The sequence below is a fragment of the Mycteria americana genome, chromosome 28, assembly GCF_035582795.1.
Source record: "Mycteria americana isolate JAX WOST 10 ecotype Jacksonville Zoo and Gardens chromosome 28, USCA_MyAme_1.0, whole genome shotgun sequence".
Classification (NCBI taxonomy): domain Eukaryota; kingdom Metazoa; phylum Chordata; class Aves; order Ciconiiformes; family Ciconiidae; genus Mycteria; species Mycteria americana.
In genome coordinates, this window is record NC_134392.1 from 892093 (window position 1) to 916456 (window position 24364).

The 24364-nt window shown below is 65.4% G+C and overlaps 2 protein-coding genes across 7 annotated transcripts; both read right to left on the bottom strand.

Annotated features, from left to right (window-relative positions):
- Positions 1-81: 81 nt before the first annotated feature.
- DNMT1 (DNA methyltransferase 1) lies at positions 82-19025 on the bottom strand. 6 transcript variants are annotated; one of them, XM_075525970.1, is made up of 34 exons: positions 18805-19025; positions 14543-14585; positions 13837-13944; positions 13462-13732; positions 12935-13007; positions 12579-12669; positions 12415-12455; positions 12223-12274; positions 11784-11906; positions 11582-11691; positions 11372-11490; positions 11102-11194; positions 9927-10078; positions 9657-9844; positions 8960-9149; positions 8654-8751; positions 8393-8540; positions 7105-7220; positions 6707-6908; positions 6482-6618; positions 6169-6342; positions 5316-5537; positions 4478-4670; positions 3912-4002; positions 3176-3310; positions 2739-3021; positions 2500-2641; positions 2119-2285; positions 1867-2044; positions 1398-1593; positions 1154-1317; positions 930-1046; positions 736-798; positions 82-547 (listed from the first exon to the last, which is right to left on the bottom strand). In XM_075525970.1, exons 1-33 carry the CDS (start codon positions 19008-19010, stop codon positions 751-753), a joined length of 4671 nt encoding a protein of 1556 aa, XP_075382085.1. In that variant the 5' UTR covers positions 19011-19025; the 3' UTR covers positions 82-547; positions 736-750. The 6 variants fall into 6 exon arrangements, with proteins under 6 accessions (XP_075382085.1, XP_075382084.1, XP_075382083.1 ...); XM_075525969.1 differs by having other exon boundaries at positions 83-547; positions 736-826; positions 6482-6615; positions 11784-11867; XM_075525968.1 differs by having other exon boundaries at positions 83-547; positions 736-826; positions 11784-11867.
- A 1960-nt stretch (positions 19026-20985) lies between these two features.
- On the bottom strand, positions 20986-23967 carry S1PR2 (sphingosine-1-phosphate receptor 2). The gene is made up of 2 exons (XM_075525996.1): positions 23671-23967; positions 20986-22823 (listed from the first exon to the last, which is right to left on the bottom strand). Exon 2 carries the CDS (start codon positions 22729-22731, stop codon positions 21685-21687), a length of 1047 nt encoding a protein of 348 aa, XP_075382111.1. The 5' UTR covers positions 22732-22823; positions 23671-23967; the 3' UTR covers positions 20986-21684.
- Between the last annotated feature and the right edge of the window lie 397 nt (positions 23968-24364).

Here is a 24364-nt window from a genome sequence, read left to right on the forward strand (position 1 = left end):
AGTGGCCCCCGCGGGGCCGAGGCCTACACTAGGCCCGGAGAAAGGATTGGGGTGGAGGGGGCGAGGGGGTTATAATTTATAGGAGAGATTTATTTGAAGAAATATTACAACATATAAAAACTACATAAAGTATCAATTCCCACTTGTACAAAGCGGCCGATTATTTTCAATACAACGCGGCATAAAAACGGGGAGCGGGGCCCCAGGGCAGGGCCGGGACCGGGGGGTCCCACAGGGCTCTGCCGGGGGCCGGGGGGGGGGTCCCGGGGCAGTAGTGGAGTTCGACCATCACAGACAGCGGCAGAGGGCAGCCGGGAGACAGACACGAGCAGGGCTGGGGCAGGGAGGATGGGCCACGGCCTTTCGCCATGGGCCAGGAATTTAAAAAAAAAAAAAAATCAACTCAAACAAACAAACAAACAAAAAAAAAAAGGGAAAAAAAAAGTTAAAATAAATCAGTGCATGTTTGGGAGTCCTGGTGCCAGAGGAGAGGCCGCGCGTCAGTCGGCGCTTTCCGTGGTCTCCATCTTCTCCGGGGCGCTGGTCTCTGGGGGAAGAGGAGGGGGTGACACCACCGTACCCCAACCCAGGAGGAGCAGGACGGGCCCCGCAGCCCCCAGCCCTAAATCGGGACCCCCCTGATGGCGGGCTGAGGCTGGGGACCGTGTTTCCCACCCCCCTAGCCCTGCAGCACAGAGAAGGGACGACGGCAGCAGCTCCCGGCGCAGCACCTACCCGCCATGTCTTCTCTCAGCTTCGCCAACACACACGACTTGATCTCCAGCCCGATGGCTTTGGCTAGAGGAGGAGGCACTGCATTACCGACCTGCGACAGAGGGAGGGTTACGCTGGGCACCGGCTCCGCCACACCGATAGCAAGGGGATGCCGCCGCCGAGGGGTTTGTTGCCGGCAAGCGGCCGCCGCTTACCTGTCTGTGCTTGTCGAGGATGTTCCCGAAGAGGCGATAGGTATCGGGGAAGCCCTGGGAACGGGCGCACTCCCTCACGCTCACCACCCGGTGCTGCTCCGGGTGCAGCACCCGACCCTACGGCAGCAAATAAAACCAAGGGTCAGGACCGCGGCGGCCATTCGGTGCGGCTACGGGCGACGCCTGCCCTTCCTGGCGGAGGGGATGGATCTGGTGGCACCCACCTGCTTGCCCATGGGCTCAGGGTTGGTGACGGTGGTGCTGAAGAAGCCGTCCCACTCCAGGCGCCCATACAGCCCGGCCCAGTGGTTGTGCCGGTTGCCAGTATGGGGCAGGCACCAAGGGATGAGGGTGTTGAATTGCCGGTCCGCGGGGTCGCAGGGCTTGCCTGGGGAGACGGGAAGGGTAAGGCGTGGAGGGGGGGGGCGGATGGGCAGCCACGGTGGTTTTTGGGGAGCCAGCACCTACCTTCGGCACAAGAGCAGACCCCCCGCAGCGCCCCGGAGCTGCTGCGACCGTTCTTCTTCTCGTGGTGCGTGTACCGCAGCTTGCGCGTGGTCGTGCCGTCCGACAGCCGCACCTCGATGTTAGGCAGGTCGCGCCAATCGGAACCGGGGGCCAAGGGGATGTGTCTCATCCGGGCTGCGACCAGGGCGCTCATGTCCTGCCAACGACAAACCCGCCATCACCGCAGGGGACGCAGAGGGACGCCAGCCAACCCAAGAGCCCCGGTCCTCTCTCTGAAGAAGGCTGGGGGAGAGGGATAAGTCCCAGCAGCTCCGCCGGCCTCATCTTTGGGAAAGTTAACGAGGGAGGGCTTGGGGACGGTCCCTCTCCCCCCACCTCACATCCAACCTGCCCTTGACCCCCATCTCAGTTTGGGTCTGGGGGGTCCGAGCGCAGCCCGGCCCCCCCGTCGAGACCCCAGCATCCGCACCTTGCAGATATGGTCCCTGAGGATGGGCTGATACTGGGAGCCCCGGATCTGCCGCTGGAACCAGGACTGGGGCTCCCCGTTGTAGGAGATCTCCAAGGCAGAGGCACCATTCCTGATCTCCGGCAGGTCGGACATGGTGTCCCGCACGGTGATGGTGCGGAAGGGGCCGGAATACGTCCTGAGAGGAAGGAGGGAGCCGTGAGCGGCCGAAACCTCGCCCTCGTCAGCCCCGGCGTGGCTCCGAAGGCTCACCGGGTGATATTGCTAACGAACTTCTTGTCGTCCACCACGACGCTCAGCTGACAGGCACGGGGTGCGAACACGTGCAAAGGCTCGGGGAACATGGGCAGCTTCTCGCCGGGAGCTGCGGCGAGGACGATGGCTCTCCGCCGCGTCTGGGCCACGCCGTACTGGCCAGCCTGGGAAGGAAGGGACAATTCCTGAAGGCGCTGGGAGCTTCCCCATCCAGCCTGCGCCCTCGAAGAGCTGGGAACGTCCCCAAAGCCACCCAGGGAAGCCAAGGAGCAACGCAGCCAACTGCTCCTTCGGAGGGGACGGTTCACGGCAGAGCCGGGTGAGAGCAGAAGGGGGTTTCACCCTGGTTAATTGTCTCGGGGTCACCCAACACCCTACCTGTAGGACCCCGAAGGTGCACTGGTAACCCATGCGGACAAGGCAGCGCAGGGTGAGCTTCAGCACCATGGAACGCTTGAAGGACACAAAGTTCCTGACGTTCTCCAGAAGGAAGAACCGCGGTCTGTAGTAGTCGCAGTAGCTGCGAGGAGGGAGAGGGACACGTGAGCAAGGACAGAACAACGTTTGAGGTGAGGGTCCGCACCCCGACACAGCTCCTCGCCACCTCCCCTGCTCACCTGAGGAAGGAGACCACCAGGGAGTTCTTGAACTTGGAGTAGGTGCGGGAGTTGAAGCGGTTCATGCCGCTGAAACCCTGGCACGGGGGACCACCGCACAGCATCTCCACGTCCCCCTTCTGCGGCAGCTTCTGCCCCAGCGAGTTGGTCTTCTCGCCGGACATGACCAGCTTCAGCAGGACGTTGCAGTCCTCCGTGAAGACGGTAGTGCCGGGATTGTTCAGTCGGAAAGCCTGGGCGGCCGGTTCCCACATCTCGATGGCCCAGAGCGTCTCCGACACGCCTGGGGAGACAAAGCGGAGGATCTTGAGCCTGTGCGGAGGAGCAGAGCGCTGGCTCGCACTCCCCGATCTGGTATGTGCCGAAGACAACCACCAGCTCGGAGGAACCGAGCGGCCGGCACCGATGCCCATCTCCCCATGGGCTCTGCCGCTCACCTGCCTGGTGGAAGCCCTCGGACAGCCCTCCGCAGCCAGAGAAGACATCCAGGGTCCGCAGCTTGGGGAGCTTCAGCTCAGCCGGCTCCTGCTCGCTCGGCTCGCAGCTCACCGACGACTTCCCTTTGCCTTTGCCTGCGAACAGAGCCCCGCTCACATCAAAAGGCAAAGTCATTTCCTCCTCTTAGTGCTTACAAGGCAGATTCTTCTCCCCCTCCTCCGCAGCAGTTAAAACATCAGCTTCAAGCACCTTTCTGCCCCTTAATTGTTTCATCGCCGCTGCCAGAATACGCCCTTGCATTTGGAAGGGAAGCCTCTCGTCTTTCCCCCGTGCGATCCCTTTCCATCCAACAGCCCGTGGGCGCGAGCAGAGAGTTTCCGAGGGTCAGACGGGCGCAGCGATAACTCACAGGGCAGCTCCCTGTGTTGGGAGCAGGGTACAAAGCCCTACGCTACGGAGCGGCGGCCAGCCCCTGGCAGAGGGTTGCCAAGTGAAAAGCTTTGAGATTTTTCTCAGGGACCGGGTGCTCTCGCTGCGAGGTTGATTTTGAAAAGATTAGGTGCCTTAAAAAACAGAGCTGCAGACCGCATCGCTGCATCCTGCCAGAGCGCTGGAGCAAGGAGGAGAGCACAGCAACATCTGGTCGGCGGCACGTCTTACCTCTGCTCGGCAGCATGCAACGGCAGACGCGAACCGGTTCACCCACCCGAGACCTCTCTCCCCAAGCAGACTTACCTTTCCCTTTCCCTTTCCCCTTCCCTTTATTGCCAGAGCTCCGAGCGTGGTTGGGAGGATCTTCAAAGCTCTTGGTTTTTGCGTTGTAAGCCTGGGGAAGAGAAAGGATTCAGGACGCTTGAACGCAAAGAGCTTTTCTAGCTCAGGAACAGCCGAGGCATTGCCAACACCCCATCGGAGCTGCAAAACCCAAGGGCAGGACACAGGCACAGCGCTGGGGCCCACAGAAGGTCCATCACCTCGTTCTCCATTGCCTCAGGGAGCTGGGGTGGCCACCTGAGGGTCCAAATTTGTCCCCTCAGCTCCATAGGGAGCAACTGCTCCAGCCAGCTCCTGGTGACGCTCAGATGAAAGCTTCCTTTGCATCTGAGGCTTAGTCCCCAGGAGGTTGCAACGAGCTACAAATCCTCGCTCTGCACAACGGCTCCTGCGTGCAAAACACACCCAGAGAGGAAGGACAGCCTGCGTCGACAGGCAGAGGTCGATACGCCCACTCTGCTCACAGTCCCCGAGGGCTCGGCACGCCCGGGGACGCAGCCAGACCCCTCAAACCCCGGCTTCCTCACCTCCAAGAAGTAGAAGCGGTCGAGCCCACCAGCGGAGTAGTCCTGGATGCTCTCCGTCAGATCCTCCCCGTACACCACCGTGCAACGGCCCTGCACGGCGCGGAAGTCGACCGTCGTCTCCTCGTCGCTCCAGTACAGGAGGTTGATGTCTGCGTGGTAGCTGGCTTTCATGGACTTGTGCGTGTTCTCGGGCCTGCAGGGATAAAGCACCTGGATCAGGGAAATGTTTTCGGCAACATCCTCACCCCGGTCCAGCCTCCGGTGCTCGCACCGCTCTGTCTACCCAGAGAAAGGAGGGTTTATTTCCTCCGGCTGCGCACGTTCGCTGGCATGGCCTGGGCACGGCACCAAAGGGGTGATTTGTTTCCAAAGGGAGTTTTTTGGGGGTTCTCTTAGGAGAGAGGGGGAATTGGCACCGGAGCCGGTAAATGAATTTAAAGGCAAAGAGATCTGAAGCGAGGAGAGCTCTTAGGCTCGAAGCACGCAGAGTCTGAGCGTCAGCACGTTCCTCTCCCACTGCCAAGGCTCTTCGCACACATCCCTCTGTGGCGTGGGGGAGATGACTAAGAGCCTGCAAATGTTTGGGTAAACACCCACGCCCTGGGACGGCACTGGCGGCGCAGCTCGGCACCGGGTCTGAGCCCAGACCGCCGCAGCGGTAAGCCCCTTCGAGCAGTGCCCGCGCTGCACCGACCGACCACGCCACGACGCTCGAGGCACCTGGCTCCGGAGCAACCTCGAGCTGATGGTGCAGAGCTTTTCCCAGCACCCAAGATCTCGGGGTGGGTGTGGGGGGGCTCTGCACCCCCATAACGCAGACCCCAGCAGCGCCGCTCACCTGTAAAACTTGCAGATGCGCAGCTTGATGTCGGCCTCGTTGGGTTTGCCGTTGCTGCGGATGTTGCAGAAGATCTCTTTGATGCGGCCAACGCGGTAAGGGTCGGGGGCATCCAGGTTGCTGCCCTTGATGTACTCCGAGTACTTGCGGTAGTGCTCCGGGTGCAGCTCCTCATCCACTGCCTCCTTTTTGGGGCGCTTGGCTGGGCTGGCGGGTTTCATGCTGGGGAGAAGGGGAGGGAAGGAGGTTGAGGTATCCCTTTCCCCCCCCAAAAACCCGCTAGCAGCACAGGGCATCCTCCTCCCGCATCGCTGCCTAGCCTGCCTGCTTCCTCCTCTTCTGCTCTCCTTGGTGCAGGGTGGGCACCAAGCCTCCTGCTCCGCAGCAAAGGCGTTTTACAGCCAGCCCAGCACATAACCGTGCAGCCAGAGGGGTGCACAGCTGCAAACCGAGGTGCCTACACCTCGCTGCCCCAGCCCTCTTCCCAAAGAGCTTTGCCATTTCTCCTCCTGTAATTACAGGCAGCAGGCAGGGTCTTGTTTCACCTTTCATCTACCCAGGCTCGCTCTTCTGAAGAAAAAGCGATGCACAAAAGGATTCCGATTCATCTGCCAAAACACGGTAGCTCAGCGACCGGGATTGTCTGAGCAGAGAGAAGTCACTCCGTTTAATGACAGGAGGTGAAACTGGGGTTAGAGGCACCTTTATTTTTAAGCTAAGCTTTTGGAAATTAGGGTGATAGGTGCTTTGTTTACAGGTGGGATTAACTACCCCAGAGACTACGTCCTCTGCTACCAAAAGCTTGACCGAAGAGCATCCTGAGAAGTGCTTACAGCCCCCTGCAAGCACCAACCTGAAGGAAAAGGCTTCCGGCAGGAGGTAGACGCCGTCTCCCACCCTGTACTGCACTCCGTTCTTGGTGGCCATGGCGTAGAACATCTTCCCATCCCCTTCTTCCAGGGGCTCAGCCACTTTGGGTATCTCCTTGTGCCTTACCTCGTCCAGGCGCGTGCAGCTCATGCAAAACCTGCGGGAAAGGAGGACAGCAGAGCGTGGCGATGGGGACCCTGCCGAGGCCGGCTGCGGTGCTGCCGGGAGCCGAGAGGCTCCTGCTGCCCATTTTAGGCAGAGCAGATCCCAAGAGCCTCTGCCCTGCGCAGGCTCACTTGTATTTGTTGTCTTCCGTGGGCTGAGTTTTCGGTGGGGACTCGAATCGAGCGTACTCCTGGTCGTACCACATCTGATAAAAGTAAGTTCTCCCGTCGTCTTCCACCATCTTGATCTCCATGTCCAGCCCGCCCTGCTAGGAGAGAGGTGTTCACAGGGATCGGTGCTGCTGCCCGTGCTGCGCCTGGCCCGGGCCAGCCGGGGTTTGCAGGGCTGTCACCCACCTCCATGGACCAGTTCTCCGAGGGTGCCTTGTAGATCACTTTGACTTTGCCATGGATGTAGGAGAGCTGCATGTCCTCGCACTCATCCACCAAGAAGAGCTCCAGGGGGTCAGAGGTGGCCCCCAGGACGGTGTCCGAGCCGGGGCAGAACCAGTGCGCGTGGAACATCTGGCCACTGCTGTCCTCCCACATGGCTGTCACCCTGAGGGGGAAGGAGCCAGGGTTACGGGGCACCAGGAAAGGGCTGAGCTGCTCTGAGCCTTGCCAGAGCTGGAGAGTCCCCAGACAGCAGCATGGCCAAGCAATTAGGGTTCTCTAATTAGGAACGTCAGCTGTCCCCACACACATCCACCCCAGCAGGAGCAGAGACTCGTCCCCTTCAGCACCACGGCACCGACCTGGCGAGGTAGAGGGGCTTGGTGGGATCGTCGGGGCTGACGGAGACGCAGTCTCCCACCTCCAGGGTCTCCGAATCAATGCAGACCCTCTGGTAGTAGTCCTTCTTCCCATCGCTCTGCAGAAGCAGGAGGACAGTAGAGAGCACCGTTAAACTCTTCGCTGGGTAAAGAACTGGCTGGACGGCCGGGCCCAAAGAGCGGTGGGGAATGGAGTTTACTCCAGTTGGTGGCCGGTCACAAGCCGTGTCCCCAGGGCTCGGTGTTGGGGCCAGTTCTGTTTAATATCTTTATCAATGATCTGGATGAGGGGATCGAGTGCACCCTCAGTCAGTTTGCAGATGACAGCAAGTTGTGTGGGAGTGTTGATCTGCTGGAGGGGAGGAAGCTCTGCAGAGGGACCTGGCCAGGCTGGATCCATGGGCCGAGGTCAATTGTGTGGGGTTCAACAAGGCCAATGCAAGGTCCTGCGCTTGGGCCACAGCGACCCCATGCAACGCTACAGGCGTGGGGAAGAGTGGCTGGAAAGCTGCCCGGAGGAAAAGGACGTGGGAGTGCTGGTCGACAGCCAGCTGAAGATGAGCCAGCAGCGTGCCCAGGTGGCCAAAAAAGCCAATGGCATCCTGGCTTGTATCCAAAATAGCGTGGCCAGCAGGAGTAGGGCAGTGACCATGCCCCTGTACTGGGCACTGGTGAGGCCGCACCTCGAATGCTGCGTTCAGTGTTGGGCCCCTCGCTACAAGAGAGACATTGAGGGGCTGGAGCGTGTCCAGAGAAGGGCAACGGAGCTGGGGAAGGGTCTGGAGCACAAGGCTGATGGGGAGCGGCTGAGGGACCTGGGGTTGTTCAGCCTGGAGAGAAGGAGGCTGAGGGGAGACCTCATCGCTCTCTACAACTGCCTGAAAGGAGGGGGTAGAGAGGTGGGGTCGGTCTCTTCTCCCAGGTGACAAGCGATAGGACAAGAGGAAATGGCCTCAAGTTGCGCCAGGGGAGGTTTAGACTGGATATTGGGAAATTTTACTTCACTGGAAGGGTTCTCCAGCGTTGGAACAGGCTGCCCAGGGAAGGGGTTGAGTCCCCATCCCTGGAGGTATTTAAAAGCCGTGTGGATGAGGTGCTCAGGGACATGGTGTAGCGGTGGGCTGGGCAGTGTTAGGTTTACGGTTGGACTCGATGATCTTAAAGGTCTTTTCCAACCCCTACGATTCTGTGATTCTGTGAAATCCCCACGCCGGCAGCCCCCTTCGCAGGCCAAGCACCCACCCGGCAGCAGGGTCTTGCCAAGCCTCACCTTGATGGGCTCCCCCACCCAGGAGATACGGCTCTTGTTCTGCTTCTTCTTCCTGCCCTGCAGCATCTTCTTGGGTGATGGCATCTCGGGGATGTTGTCATCCACCTCCTCATCCTCATCAGCTTCCCGGACGGCCAGGTTGGGACACCTGGGGACACAGGGACCGTCACTGCAGGAGCACACGGTGCGGAGACCATGTTCTCTCTCTCCAGAGGTGGAGAGGACTTTGGCAGGAGACGTCGCTGCCAGGGGGGAACGCACCTCCTCTGCAAACAAGCCTGCTTACTCCGTCCGCTGCCCCCAAACTTCACCATGTTCTGGCAAGCCTTGCACTTCCCGCACTCGGGCTGCTGGCAGACCTGGAGCAGGGAGAGGGGACAGGCTGAGCACGGGCAGACGCAGCGGAGATGTCCCAGGCAGGAGGGACGGGGACCGAGGGGAGCTCGGTGGCCTCAGGAAATCGCTCCCCTGCCCCAAAGGAGCGACCCCAGAAGGGGCCATTCAGGCAGGACGGAGGGGACGAGGGGAGGATCAGGTCACTTCAGCTCCGCGCCAGCCCGCCATTACCTCGCAAACACCGCAGCGCCGGCGCTTCATGGCGTTCTCCTTGTCATCTTCTTTCTCGTCTTTCTCGATCTGCTCCGAGAAGAAGGTGTCGAAGATGAGGTATACCAACTTGGTGGTGGTGGCTTTGGTGGGACCCTTGTCCTTGTCTATTTTGGTGGGGTGCCGGATGGCCTGCCGCCTGACAGCTCGCCTGCGACCAAGGGGAGAGCGGTGAGAGGGGACTCTGTGCTTCGCATCGCTGACAGCTACAGCCACAACGAACAGCCTGGCACCCAAGGAGCGTCCCCAGGGACCAGAGCTCTCCCCAGGGCACCCAACAGCCGAGGACCACGGCAGGATCCCCTAACAGGCACCCAGGTACGTCCATGGCTGGCACGGGGTCCCGAAGGAATACTACAGCAGGACAAAGAGCAAAGCCAGGCTCTGGGGACCCAACCCGGTGCCTTTCCTCCCTCGGGGCAGCACCAGGCAGAGGATTTTCCCAATTTTGGGAGGATTTCTACTCCAATCTCCCAGTGCCGCTCATGCCGCTGACCCTAAATCCTCAGGTCATCCCAGCTGGCAACAAGCAAAAGGGTTTTCCTGGAAGGATCCCTTGCGCAAAGCTAATGGGGAACCAACCCGCCGGGCTCCTCCTGGGATGCTGCAAAGCCAAGTGCCCCCCCAAAGAGCGTCTACGCGGGGACACGGGGCTCACCTCTTCCCCAGGGTGACTCCAGCCAGCTTGATCAAGTCCCTCATGCAGGGCGTGATGAGGACGGGGGGTTCATCGCTGTCCCCAGCTTCGTCGTAGCTTTCCACCTGCTCCACCACGAACTGGGCATGCCGCAGGAGCGAGTCCTCTGTGAAGCGGTTGAAGTTCAGCCCCGCGGGAGGTACGGTGGTCTGCGAGGAGGGGGGGGGTTGGTTAGGGAAAGGGTGGCAGAGCAACACTCGCCCCCGGATACTGCCGCCGTCGGATTTTCACCTCGATTTTGTTGAGCAGATCCTCGTAGCTGACGTCGCGGTTGTTCTGCAGGAACTCGACGACGATTTTGCTCATGTAGATCTTCTCTTGCATGAGGGCGAAGATGGGAGCGTACTCCTCGCTGGGCTCCATCAGGATATAATCCGCGAAGGCTGCGGCGGGGAGATTGCGGCAGGCGGTTAAATACCAGGGAATTTGGTGGGATTTAAGGATGAGCTACGACTGCGGCGAGCAGGTCCTGGGGAGGGGGAGACCAGCCCGTCCACGCTGCTACAGCACCAGGACCTAAGCGTGCGGGGAAGCTCTACCACGAGCCAGGACCCACGGTCACTCAGCTATCACCACCAAAGCGAGGGGGGAGTGGGGACGTGAGGTGGGGCACGCTATCCACGCGCTAGCCTTTTGTTTTTGCTGTTACCTAATTAGAAAGCAAAGACAATCCGGGGGTTTTTGCTGTCACTACAAACTCCATTTGCTGATGCACAGGAGAGTTAAGTCCTCCTCTGATATCACCAGGTTATTGGAAGGGTTCCTTGCAGAAATGGTGAAGGGAAAAAGCTTTTAAACCCCCAAATATCAGCCTTCTTCCCCCAGTTTGCCTAGAGAGTGAAAAAGCCAGCTGGGACGCAGAGCCAAGGGCTGGCCGGGACTGGGCATTCCTCCAAGACCTTTCTCAACACAAACCTGTCCAAAAAGTCCGGGGAGTAGAGCAAGAAAGCAACAGAGCCCCGCAACGTGGGCCAAGAGGTCAAGAGCAAAGAGAAAACTCTCCCCCGGCGCGACCCTGACCCATCCCCGCGTTGTGCCGGCGGCTTCCCGCAGAGGAGGGACCGGAGGATGGATCCTGCCTGGGAAGGGCTGGCAGGGAGACACCCGCCTCCAGCCACCTTGCTCGTCCCAGCTCCGCGCAGGGCGCTGCTGGCAGCTGCGAACTCAGCAGGAGGTTTTTATATGCATTTAACATAAGCCTGGGTGTTGCTGAGCTAAATAAACCCAGACCCGAGCTTCGGCACGGTCCTCCACCTCGCCACGTGCTCGATGGTGCGAGTTCCCGGCGGCAGCAAAATCCATGAACCCAAATAAAGCTCCTTCACCCTCCGGATGCGCGGCAGAGACTTAAATCCCAAGCCAGGCGCGCTTCCCGAGCCCAACCTCCCCCGTCCTCGCTCACCCACCTGTGGTGAAGCCGATCAAAGCCTTCTCCCCTCCATCGAACCCCGTGATCCACCAGGCATTTATGGGTCCCAACTTCTTGGCTCTCACCCCACCTGGAAGTGAGAAAACACAAATTTCAGTCCTCGGTGCCCAAAAAAAACCCCAAGCAGCTGCGGGTGACAAAGCGCCACCTGGATCCAACGTCATTTTGCGCGTGGCGTTGAGCTGAAATTTAAGGTGACAAACCAGCTGTCCCCGCAGCCCTCGAGGCTCCTCCGCATCCGACTCACCGTCCAGACAAGGGTTATCGTCGTAGATGGGCTTCACGGCACCGCTGAAATACAGCTCAATGTTCCTCTCGATCAGGCCGGTGTCAAAGGGGCACAAGTGACCTCGCTTGTCGTAGACACTGGTAAGGGACAGAGGTTGTAGTTTGATGCATTGTCCCGCAGGGTTTGCAAATCCAGCGGGTTTTTATAGCCCGATTTCCCGTGTCTCACCTAAAAGAGGTGACCTTGTGCTGCGGCAGGTCCTCGTAGCTCTCAAAGCCGTCTTCGTTAGCGTCGAAGAGGGACAAGCGCTCATCCGTCAGCATTTCTGGCTCCTCCAGCTGAACGAGGGAGAGAGACGGATGTTTAACGAGCGTTCCCGTTAGCGTGACAGCTCTCCCCGGTCCCGGAGAAGGAGCAGTAAATCCCTTACGGCATCATCAGGATCCCCTTGGAAGAATTTGAGGTCGGGATCATCGAGGTACTGTCTGCAGTCAATGCACTTGGGAGGGGTGGTCTGCAAGACACGGGAGACGGCGTCAGCTTTTCTCTTCCCCTGTGAGATTCAGCCCACGATCAGGTTCAAAGCTCCTTCCCCAAACGGTCCCGTTCATTAGCGCAATCCTCGTTTTTAAAAAGAAAAAAAAACAGCCGGGCAGCAAAACAACGGCCGCTGCCCTCACTTCGAAAGCGGCCCAAGCTCATACAGGCTCTGCTGCTCCCCACCTTCCTCGAGGGGGTTCATTTTTGGAAGCTGGACGGGCTGGAAATGGCTTTATCTTTCCTTTAGGGAAGTCCAGCCACTCTTTGAAAGAGTTAAAAGCATTAAAAAAAGCTCCCAAAAATCCCGAGATGGAGGTAAATGAACTTACTTTAGCAGGTGTTGTAGTTTTAACCTGAGTAATTTCATCTTTTATCTCCGACCTGGGTGTAAGAAAATAGAAACGGATGAAGACGCAGAGCAGCGTTACGTCATCGTCTCCGCGCTAAGGAGGCCACGGCGGAGGGAAACGGGCACCGACGGGCACGGACCCGGAGCAGGGAATGCTCTCCTTCCTCCTTACCCGTCTTTGGTTTCAATTTTAATCCTTTTCTCATCTTGTTCCTTGAGAGAGAAACGAGGGGGTGTAAGGGGAGGCTGGAGAGCACGATGCTCTCCAGGACAACACGCTCAACGCCAGCGCGGCAGCCGGCCGAGACCTCGGCCGCCGGCGATGCCAGCACACACCTTCTCCTCCAGCTCCTCTTCCTCCTTCTCCACGCTCATCGCCTCCTGCTTCACTTCCCCGTTCACCTCCTCCGATTTCCGTTTGTTGGACCTGCCGGTTTTTAAACACAACGGATCAATCCGAGGCTCCGATGCCACGAGGGTTTGCGGGGGGACAAGGGGCTCTCCCGGCACCGACAGGAGCGGGGCTCCCCGGGGAAGCACCCGGCAGGTCCCCAAGGCCACTCTTGTTGGGAACCACAAGTTTTGGGATCGAACCCATCAGCCCTGGATGGCGGAGAGAGGAAGAAGAGGGCGAAGGCTCCTGGGGGACGCGGTAAAAGAGGTGCAGGTCCCGGTCCTGCCACCATACTGACCCTTTGGAGAACATGCTCAGGATGGTCGGCTGCCGGCCGGAGCTCCGAGTGACCCGGGAACTGGCGGGAGACTCTGTTAGGAAGAGGACGAAGGATCGCGTTAACGGCGGGGACCCGCTGCCCTTCCCCTCCCGCAACACCCCACGGGGCTGGGACCACCGCAGGCGACAGCACCCTTCTCCCTGCACCCCATCGTCCCCCCGGGGCTGGGACCACCGCAGGCGACAGCACCCTTCTCCCTGCACCCCATCGTCCCCACGGGGCTGGGACCACCGCAGGCGACAGCACCCTTCTCCCTGCACCCCATCGTCCCCACGGGGCTGGGACCACCGCAGGCGACAGCACCCTTCTCCCTGCACCCCATCATCCCGGAGCAAGGCAAGGAGACCCCAAAACTCCTCCCGGGGGGGGGGATCCCTCCAGGAATCGCCATGCCCCCAATTAGTATTTAACGGTAATAAATTATTTCATCTAAGCGTGTTGGAAAAGAGGATGGAAAACCAAATCGCTCCCAGTGCCACCGTTACTTTTGCTTTCCCCGTTGGATCGGCTCCTCCTGGCCTTGCGCGCCCGCGGCATGGGGACCGACAAAGAGGAGGAAGAAGAGGCGGCTGCTTCCTCCATCTCCATCGCGCTGTCTTCTTCCCCATCGGGTCCTGCTCGCTCCGAGTCCTCGTCGCTCCCGTAGGCGCCGTTTTTGGAGCACCCGTTGGATGCCTGCAGCAGCGAGGCTGCGTCCCCATTCTCCGCTGAGAGCTCTTGATGGAGCAGGGCTTTCACCTTGGCCAGGTACCTCTCCTGGGAGGCAAGAGCATCGGTTAAACCGCCCGGCTCCGGTGAGCCGCGCCGCCAAGGAGCCGGCGCAAGCCAACCCGCCGGCTCGCCGAAAACCGGGGTCTCACCTCCGACAGCTCCTCGCAGCGGAGTTTGGCTTCCAGCTCGCTCAGCTGGTTCTGGACGTCGGCTTGGAGGAAGCCATGGATGAGGCTCAGCTTCTCCTTGACGCACTCCTGCGGGGACGGAGGGGACGGCGTGGGGCGGGCGGCGGTGACGCTCCCCGCGGGGCTCGGCGGAGCGGCATCTCCGTAGGCGGTCGGGCTGAGCCGAACCGCCTGTCGCTCCGAATCCGGGCGCCGCTCACCCAGCTCGCGGGGACCCTCCCGATAGGAGGTGACGGCGGTTTCCATATGACAACGGACAGCGCTGACACCGGGACTACGACCTCACCGGGTCCAGGGAGCTGGGCCAGCAAGGGAGACACGGGGGTCTCACTCGGCTAGCCCGCCGCACCGTCCCCCCGCCCCCCATGCCGGGGTTCTCTGGACACCCCCCCCCCCCATCTCGCAACGCCGTGGTGGCACAGAAACAAGCGGCTCGGGAGCACCGATGAATCGCAGTCCCCTGCTCGGCACCGGAGTCACGTCCACGCCGAGCATCCAGGGAGCCGGCTCCGGAGCCCCGCTGACTCCCGCAGCTGCAAGCCGGAGCATCCCGTGCCCGATGGCAGCACCCGACGCGGGACCGGCGGCGACGGCACAGGATGGCAGCGCCCGAATTGGAACCAAGGGCGAGTGGCAACGCGGGTCCTGGCGATCCAGGGACACTCACCTTCTCGCTCAGGCTGTCTTCATCCCTCTCCAAGTCCTGCAGCCTGCAAGAGAAGAGCGTCGGGGGGTCAGGCCACGCTCCGACGACGAGGTTACGGGGGGACAGCGACGGGCAGGGGCGACCGGGCCAGACCCCAAAATCACCTCGACGGCTCCAGAAAGAGCGCTCACCGAAGGAGCGGCGCGGGCTGCGACCGTAAAGACGGGCCAAACTCCCTTGGAGCGAGAGGGACGCTCGGCTCCCAGGAGGGGAATAAGAGGGGGCCAGTAACGGGACGCCGGCACCCAAGGGACCCCCCGAGGGAGCCGTGGGGGCTCGCTGCCCACCCATGCCCTGCCCCGGCGTGGAGACGGCAAAAAAAAAAAAACCACGGGGAAGAAGCCACGTGTCGTCTTCCCACGGCGCTGGCGGCACAAAGCGGTGATGGAGGGTGGGGGGAAGCGGCCGGCGCTGCCCCTGCGCGGCAGGGACAGCCCCCAGCCCCACGGCGAGGGGACGGTGAGGAGGAAACCCCGTCCCTGCCACCACTGCCGGGGGGCTCGGCACGACCCCAGCGCTCCCCCCGGTTCACCGCGGCTCTCCCGCCAAAACGGGGAGCCCATCTGCTGGACCGGGGCCATGCGGCCGCCCCCCGGGAACACTTCCGTCTACCGGGACACGGGATGGGACCTTTCCAGTGCTGCCGGCGCGTCCGGCACCGGCTCCGTTCGCTCCCATCTCACCTCCGGCTGCCCGCTTTTTCGGCTTCCTGCCCCCACGCCACCACCGCTTCCTTCGAGCCGGGGCCAGCGGGGAGGGAGAGGGGTCCCCACCGCCACCCCCCAAAAACCAGGGGGGCGATAAATCCTGTCCTGTCATCAGCACCTGGGTTTGAGGACGGCCATGCAGCCGGAGCTCCGGCAGAGACCAACGGCAGACGGGGAAAGGTCGGGGCGCGCCAAGGCTGTGCCGCGCGGCCGCCGCACCGGAAGAGGGATAGCCGAACCGGAGAACGGCTCGGTGGCGGCTGGCGAGTGCGGGCCCCCCCCTTCCCGCCGGCCAGGGGATGCCGGGAGGCGAGCGGAAGGGACAATAGCCAGCGGGGAATACGGCGCAGGAAACGCCAACCCCTCCATGTGCCCTCCCCGCTGCCGGCAGCGGGGCGAGAGTCGGGGGGGACGCGGGGACGGTGCCGGATCCCTCCGGAGCGAGGAGGGGGATGGCTCGAAACCCCCCGTCCCAAGGGAAGGAAAGGTCCCCGCTGCACCCTGCTTCTGCCCCCCCCCCCCCCCAGGAAGGGATTTCCGTGCCCCCCAACCCAGAGAAAGGTGGGGGGCCACCCAAGGTCCCCCCCCACGCCGACCGGGTGCACCTTCGCTCCCTGCCCCGAGCGGCAACGTGGGGACAAAGCCGCGCGGGGGCAAGGCCGGGCATCCCCGCCGCCACGTGGGGCCCGGCTGCGGGGCGGGAGCACCCTGACGGCCCCCCCCGGGGAGCCCCCCCCCCACAGCCGGGGGTCAGGGCTGCCCCGTGGGGCAGAGGGGGCTGCGGGGTAGCCCCGGTGCGGCGCATCGCTGCGCCGCGGTGGGGCTCGGCGGGGTGCGGGGGGCCGCGGAGCGCAGTGCCGGGGGGCGGTGTGAGCGTGGGGGGGGTGTCAGGGCGGTGCTGGGGGGTCTACGCGATGCAGGGGGGGGCAGTGCACTGAACTGGGGGTGCCAGGGCAGTGCTGGGGGGGGGGGGGCGGGGGGGGGGGGCAAGCAGTGCTGCGGGGTCAGGACACTGCACAGGGGGTCAGTGCACTGCACGGGGGGGGGGAGGGGGGGGCAAGCAGTGCTGGGGGGTCCATGCAGTGCATGGGGGGGGCAACGCAGTGTTGGGGGTTCAGCACAAGGCGTGGGGAAGAGCGGGGGTCCGTGCAGTGCAGGGCTGGGGGCTCAGCGCACTGCATGGGGGGGGGGGCAAGCAGTGCTGGGGGGTGAGGACACTGCATGGGGGCTCAGCGCACTGCACAGGGGGGGGCAAGCAGTGCTGGGGGGTCCATGAGGTACATGGGGGGGCAGGACACTGCACGGGGGGGGGCAACGCAGTGTTGGGGGGTCAGCACAAGGCATGGGGAAGAGCGGGGGTCCGTGCAGTGCAGGGCTGGGGGCTCAGCGCACTGCACGGGGGGTCAGTGCACTGCATGGGGGGGGGGGGCAAGCAGTGCTGGGGGGTCAGGACACTGCACGGGGGGGGCAAGCAGTGCTGGGGGGTCCATGCAGTGTTGGGGGGTGAGCACAAGGCACGGGGAAGAGCAGGGGTCCGTGCAGTGCAGGGCTGGGGGCTCAGCACACTGCAGGGGGGGTCAGCACTTACTGCGGGGGGGGGGTGGGGGTGGGGGGGGGCAAGCAGTGCTGGGGGGTCCATGAGGTGCATGGGGGGGGCAGGACACTGCACGGGGGGGGCAATGCAGTGCTGGGGGGTCCATGAGGTACGTGGGGGGGCAGGACACTGCACGGGGGGGGCAATGCAGTGCTGGGGGGTCCATGAGGTGCACGGGGGGGGCAATGCAGTGTTGGGGGGTCCATGAGGTACGTGGGGGGGCAGGACACTGCACGGGGGGGGGCAAGCAGTGCTGGGGGGTCCATGAGGTGCATGGAGGGGGCAGGACACTGCACGGGGGGGGCAATGCAGTGCTGGGGGGTCCATGAGGTACGTGGGGGGGCAGGACACTGCACGGGGGGGGCAATGCAGCGTTGGGGGGTCAGGGCAAGGCACGGGGTGGGGGGGGGACAGCGCAGTGCCGAGGGTCGGCGCAACGCACAGGGGTTGCGGCGCACGGCTGGGCATCGATGCAGCGTGCAGGGGCGCAGCGCGGTGCACGGGGGGGGGGTGCACGGCATTGCAAAGGGGGGGGTGCAGCGCAGCGCTGGGCTCCCCACGCTGCGGGGGGTGCGAAACTCGGGGGGGGGGGGTCACCGCAGCGCAACGCTGGGAGGGGGCGTCAGGGCAACGCTGCGCAGTGCTGGGGGAGCGGGCCGGCAGCGCGGCGCCGGGCCCCCCACTCTGCGGGGGGGGGTCAGGACAGTGCAAAATTGGGGGGTGCCAGGGCAGTGCAGTGCCGTGCCGGGGGGCGGGGGGGGAGTGTCAGGGCAGTGCTGGGGGGGCCAGGGCAGTGCTGGGGGTGGGGGGGCTGTCAGTGCAGTGCAGTGCCAGGGGGGCGTGGGGGGGTGTCAGTGCAGTGCTGGGGGGCGGGGGGGGCTGTCAGTGCAGTGCAGTGCCGGGGGGGGGTGGGGGTGTGTCAGTGCAGTGCTGGGGGTGTCAGTGCAGTGCCGGGGGGGCTGTCAGGGCAGGGCAGTGCAGTGCCGGGGGGGGTCAGTGCAGTGAAATGCCAGGGGGGGCAGGAGTCAGTGCAGTGCAGTGCTGGGGGGGGTGTCCAGGGCAGGGCAGTGCAGTGCCGGGGGGCAGGGGGGGGTGTCAGGGCAGTGCTGGGGTGTCCAGGGCAGTGCAGTGCCGGGGGGGGGTGTCAGGGCAGGGCAGTGCTGGAGGGGGGGGGGGGGTCCAGGGCAATGGAGTGCAGTGTCAGGGGGGGTGTCAGGGCAGTGCCGGGGGGGGGGGGGGGTGTCAGGGCAGTGCAGTGCCGGGGTGTCCAGGGCAGTGCAGTGCAGTACCGGGGGGGGGGGGGGGTGTCAGTACAGTGCAGTGCCGGGGGGGGGGGATGTCAGGGCAGTGCCAGGGTGTCCAGGGCAGTGCAGTGCCGGGGGGGGGGGGTTCAGGGCAGGGCAGGGCAGTGCTGGAGGGGGGGTGTCAGGGCAGGGCAGTGCCGGGGGGGGGTCAGGGCAGTGCCGGGGGGGGTCAGGGCAGTGCAGTGCAGTGCCGGGGGGGTCAGTGCAGTGCAGTGCTGGAGGGGGGGTTCAGGGCAATGGAGTGTCGGCGGGGGGGGGCTGTCAGTGCAGTGCCAGGGTGTCAGGGCAGTGAAGTGCAGTGCCGGGGGGCGGGGAGTAGTGCAGTGCCGAGGGGCTGTCAGTGCAGTGCAGTGCAGTGCAGTGCCGGGGGGGTCAGCGCTGTCCCGGGGGGGGGGTGTCGGGGGAGGGCAGGGCAGCGCACTGCAACGCCGGCTGACTGTCGCGACAACGGCGGGGGGGTCGGGGCAGGGCTGCGCGGTGCCGGGGGGGTGCAGCGCGGTGCCGGGGGGGGGGGTGTCAGCGCGGTGCCGGCGCTCAGCGCAGCGCAGCCCGGGGCCGGCCACCGCCGGGCCCGGGCGGGGAGCGGGGGGAGAGGCGCTGCCGGGGCCGGGGACTCACCGTCGGCGCAGCTCGGCGGGCAGCGGGGCCGGGGGCAGCGGGGCGGCCCGGGCCGGCATCGGGGCGGCGGCGGCGGCGGCGGGAGCGGCGGGGCCGGGCGGCGGATTCGCGCGGAAACCAGCGGCGGGGGCGGGGCGGCGCCGGGCGAGACCATGGTGGCGGAGGGCGGGGGGGGGAGGGGGAAGGGGGAGGGCGGGAGAGACCATTCCGCGTAGTAGGGGCGGGGGGACGGACAGACCATTCCGGACGGGGAGGGGAGGCCCCTCCCGGGGGCGGGGGGACCCCCCCACCTCCCCGCCCCGGGCCGAGGGGGGCTGCGGGCCCGGCCGGGGGGCGGTACCTGTCCGCGGGCGGCCGGAGCGGGGCGGCCCGGGGAGACGCGGCCCGGAGGGGCCGGGCCGGGCCGGGCCGGGCCGGGCGGGAGGGGCGGGAGGGGCGCTTCAGGGGGGACCGTACCACTGCGGGGACGGGAGGGGGGGGGAACTGGGGGGGGGGGGGGGGAAGACCGTACCACTGCGGGGACGGGGGGGGGTGACGGGGGGGACGTACCACTGCGGGGCGGGAGGGGAGGGGGGACCGTACCACTGAGGGGAGGGGGGGCGACGGGCCGTATCACTGGAGGATGGGGAAGGGGGGTACGGGCCGTACCACTGGGGGACGGGGGGGGACACACGGGCCATAGCACTGCGGGGATGGGGGGGGAGAGGCCGTATCAGAGCGGGTATGGGCTGTACCACTGCGGGGATGGGGGTGTGGGCCGTACCACAGAGGGGGACACGCCATAGCGCAGTGGCGATGGGGGGGGGGACACGGACGGACGACAGGCTGTACCATGGCAGGGATGGGGGGGGACAGACCGGGGTTGCCCAGCCCGGTGCAGCCCCAGGGCTGCTCTACGCCACCCAGCACCCAGTGACCCCCCCCAGGGCGGGACCCAGCCACGGGGCAGCAGAGCCCCACGGGGGCCGTACGGGACCCCCCGCACCCGCCAGCCCTCGCACACGCGTGCGACGCGGTGCAAACCCCCGGCACGGCCCCCCGTGCCAGGCCCCCGCGTCCCCCCACGTCCCCCCACGCCTCGGCGAGGCGGCGCAGAGACCACGGGGGCTGGATCGGCCCTTCGCCGGGGAGCTCGACACCCCCTTTCCCTGGCCCCAAAACAGCCGACGGCCCCCCCGCCATCTCCCGCCTGGCTGCAATGAATCACGGCAGCCGCGGCCCTTCCCGTTCCCGTGGGATTCCCCCATCCATCACCATCCTCGCCAGGAGCTGCCCTCGGCATCCCCAGGGGGACTTCGCCGGCCGGGCTGGGGGGGGTTCCCGGTGCCCCGCAGCCACCGTGATGGGGAAACAGAGGAGTTTCCCCTCCACGTTACCCGCGGCGGCCGACGGGGACGGGCGTGGGGCCCCAGCGCTGCGGAGACAGCCAAAACGCCACGGGTCACAGCCGGGGCGCCCACAGGGTGCCAAAATGGGGACTCGTCCAGACGGCGGTGGCGGGGGGAAAGGAAACGAAACCCCCCTCCCATTTCCTCTGCACCCTCCGAGGGAGGAAACGGGGCCAAATTGGGGCATCAAAGGTTTCGGTGCCGGTATTGGTGTGCCGAGCACGAGCCGGCACTGGGGAGCACAAAGCACCGGGTCGGGGTGGCCGCAAGAGCAGGGAGGGGGTCTGCAGGATTCGGGGGGGGGGGGGGGGGACACACGCGTCCCCTCACTTCCCCCCCCGGCGCGGCCCAGGGCTTCCCCAAAATGTGCCGCAGCGGGGAAGCAGCTGCGGTTGGGGCCGGAGCCGTGTGAGACGGAGGCGAGGAAGCGCCTGCCTGGCCCGATGCTGTGGCATCACCCGCCAGCGTGCGGGCAGGCGGTGACAGCCGGGGCGAGGGCCAAGATCCGCAGCCCCCGACACCTCTCCTGGGTGCTGGCACCCGGGACAATGGGGAAAGCACCCAACCCCATTCCCGGAGCGGGGAAGGGGATGCTCAGCCCGGCTCTCTGAGGTCCCTGGCGGTAAAAGCCGCCGAGCGTCGAACGTCCCCATCCGGCCAAATTTGGGGTCCCCCCCATGTCCCCTCCCAGCTCCGTCCCCTCCGTCCCTCCCCGAAGGCACACCGGGGAGCGGGGATGGAGGGGGGGGACTCGGTGGTCCCGGTCCCAGGCCAGGAAGGAGGCGGAGGCAGGTGAAGAAATGGCATTTTACTAAAACTGTCATCCCTGGGGGGGGGTCACAAGGATGGGGTGGGGCCCTGGCGGAGCCGGCCGCGACAGGGCCCCCCCCGTTCCGCGTGCCAGCACGCGGCAGGACCATGGAGCAGGGCGGGAGGACGTGGGGGTCCCCGTATGTGTCGTGTCCGTCCCCGTCCCATCCCGTCCCGTCCCCCCCGCCACGGCGAGCGCCCCAGGCCCGGCTTTCCCGGCAAAGCCCCCCCCCGCCGCGGGCCGGAGCAGCGGTCGGAGCCACCCACGGTGCCGGGGAGCAGCCGGGGGCAGAGGATTTGCCACTGGCGCCAGGGGTGCCGCGGGGAGCCGGGCGCGGGGAGGGGCCCCAGGACCCGTCTGACAGGTCCCACCGAGGCCCCGGGGCTCGGGCAGGGCGTGGGAAGAGCAACACGCGTGCCCGTGCCCGCGCACACGCACACGCCAGCGCGCGCACCGGTCACGGCAATCCCGGCTGGAGCGTCGGCGTCGCCACCGGGGATGCCGGGAGGGATGCCCGGGGGGAGGCGATGCCCGGCGGGATGCCCGGCGGGGGGATGCCCGGGATGAAGGTGCAGTTGTCCATCCGTACCTGGAAAAATGTCCGCCCCGACTCCGCTCCCTTCGTACCACTACCCCGGCCGCGGGGCAGCCGTGGGGCGGCCGTGGGGCGGCCAGGACCCCCTAGACGGAGGTTGTACACTCGTGGGTAATAGGCGAGGTGGGTAACTCATATTTCGGGGTGCAGCGGTCCAGCGAGCTGGAGGTGCGGAGCGGGAGCCCGCAACGGCCGGAGGGCTGGTCCCGGCGCCCGGCCCCGCAGCAGCACAGCACCCGCAGGAACTCCCGGCGCATGTCCTTGCTCCGCAGCGTGTAGATGATGGGGTTGGCGGCCGAGTTGAGCATGGCGAAGGCAAAGAAATAGTTCGCCTTATAGAGGATCCGGCACGCCTGGACGGAGCAGGAGGCGTCCATGAGGAGGATGATGAAGGCCGGCAGCCAGCACACGATGAAGGCTGCCAGGACGATGGTGACCGTCTTGAGCAAGGCCAGGGTCTGGGCGGTGGCGATCTCGGCGTGGCTGGAGCGCACGATGCAGTAGATGCGGCTGTAGAGCCCCACGATGGCGAGGAGGATGAGGGTGAAGATGGTGATGATGAAGAGGACGTAATATTTGGAGTAGAGGGGGAGGACAGTGGAGCAATCCCGCAGGTCGCTCATGCAGTTCCAGCCCATGATGGGGAGGCTGCCGATGGCGGCAGCGATCACCCAACAAGCCCCGATGAGCAGCACCATCCGACAGTTCTTGTCGCTGCTGTAGACCTTCACCTTGGTGATGGCCACGTGGCGCTCGATGGCGATGGCCAACAAGCTGAAGACGGAGGCGGCCAACGTGGCAAAGGCCGTGCCTTCCCGTACGAACCACTCTACCGGTGTCAGGTTGAAGGTGGTGGCTCCGGAGAGCAAGATGTTGGCCATGAAGGCCAACCCGGCCAAGAGATCGGAGAAAGCCAAGTTCCCGATGAAGATGTACATGGCCGAGTGAAACTTCTTGTTGCGGCAAACGGAGATGAGGACCAGCAGGTTCTCCAGCACGATGAAGCAGCACAACATGACGATGAAGCCCACCCAATGGGAGGCGGTGGGGGAGCTTTCCGAGCCCCCCTTGGTGTAGTTGTAGTGCTCCCGGATCTTCTGCGTGTTGAAGTATTCCTTGTAGATGCTACCCATGGTTCCTCGCCGGCTCCGGCTCCGCTCGCCGCCCGTCCCGCCGACCTCAGCGCTGCCAGGACATGGTGTTGGCGATCCCGGGCTACGGAGACCTGTGGGACAGAAGAGACGGGGTGGGAACGGCATCAGGGTCCCCCAGCTACAGAGAGTTGGGGGGGGTGGTGGTGCACATCTGGCTCGGCGTGGAGAGAGGTGCAAGATCCTGCCGTGCAGCATCTGCGCCGGAACAGCAGAAATGACTCAAAAAGGAAATCCTGATGGCTGGCGATAAGAAAGATTCACCTTCGAGCTGCCCGGGGTGCAGAGTGCGGCCGGTGGAACCATCCTCCCGCCACCACGGGGACATGGGGGTGGCTGGAGGTGACACCCCGGGGTGAGCAGAACCGCGGTGCAAAGCGGCCGGGGGGGACGACGACACGGGGGGACCCTCCCTTGGGGACGGGGGGCTGCTGTGTCTTCTCCAGGGGGGTGGAAGAGCCCCGCGGCTGGGATGGGCGGGAGACCCCCGCACCCGCCCCAGTGAGGGACGGGGACCCGATACTGAGCCCCCTGGTTGGGGGACGCGACGGGACTCGTACGGCCACCCCCTCCAGTTAGGGTGGGGGGACCGCGCACCCCAAAATGAGGGACAGGGGACACGGTAATGTCCCCCTTCCCCTGGTTCGGGGGGGGGGGGACGGGACCTGGGACCTGGTTAGGGAGGGGGTCGCCGCATCTGCCCGCCTAAGATGGGGCACCCAGTACCGTCAACCCCCCCAGTTCGGGATGGGGCACCCAGTGCCACCCCTCCCCAGTTAGGGACGGGGCCCCCCTCCCCCGCCGCCCCCCCAGTCCCGGGACCCCCGAGGGGAGCGGGTGGGTCCGGGGCGGGACCGAGCTCGGGGGGGAGGGGAGGGGGGGGGGGGAGAGGGAGGGAAGGAGCCCCGCGCCCCGCCGCACCTCCAGCCGCCGCCCGCTCCGTCCCGGTCCCGTCCCGGTGCCTCCCGGTGCTGCCCCCGCCGAGCGCTGCCTCCCGCCGCCGCCCGGGCTCTTGCGCAGCCGCGCCCGGTGCCGGGGCACCGCCCCTCGCTCCCGCCGCCCCGGGACCCCCCCCCCCCGCCCCGGTCCCCGGTCCCGGGAGGAGCCGCCGGGTCCCGGGAGGAGCCGCCGCCCCGAGCAGAGGCGCGGCCGCCGCGGCGGAGCATCCGCCGCTTCCCCTTCCCCTTCCCCGCGCCCGCCCCGCCACCGGCCGCCCCCGGCCCCGGGCAGCGCCGGGCGGAGCCAGGGCCCGGGGGGCGCCGGGCGGGGAAGGGGGGGCCAGGGGGCCGCCGGGATCCGGCACCGGGATCCTGCCCAGGGATCCTGCCCAGGGATCCGGCCCTGGGACCCCCGCGCCGGGATCCTGCCCTGGGAACCCATACTGGGATCCAGTGCCCCCTGGGATCTTGCCCTGGGATCCTGCCCTCGGACCCCACGCTGGGATCCGGTGCCCTGGGATCCTGCCCAGGGATCCTGCCCTGAGACCCCGCGCTGGGATCCAGTGCCCTGGGATCCTGCCCTGGGACCCCACGCTGGGATCCGGTGCCCCCTGGGATCCTGCCCAGGGATCCGACCCAGGGACCCCGCGCCGGGATCCTGCCCTGGGAACCCATAC

Excerpts from the sequence above, each read along its gene's own strand:
- DNMT1 (XM_075525966.1), bottom strand. The coding sequence starts at position 19,010 with ATGGTCTCTCCCGCCCTCCCCCTTCCCCCTCCCCCCCCCGCCCTCCGC. Across the intron at positions 12,456-12,578 it reads AAGAGGAGCTGGAGGAGAAG|GAACAAGATGAGAAAAGGAT; the intron begins GTGTGTGCTGGC and ends TTCTCTCTCAAG. Across the intron at positions 10,079-11,101 it reads TTTGATCGGCTTCACCACAG|CCTTCGCGGATTATATCCTG; the intron begins GTGGGTGAGCGA and ends TCCCCGCCGCAG.
- S1PR2 (XM_075525996.1), bottom strand. The coding sequence starts at position 22,731 with ATGGGTAGCATCTACAAGGAATACTTCAACACGCAGAAGATCCGGGAG.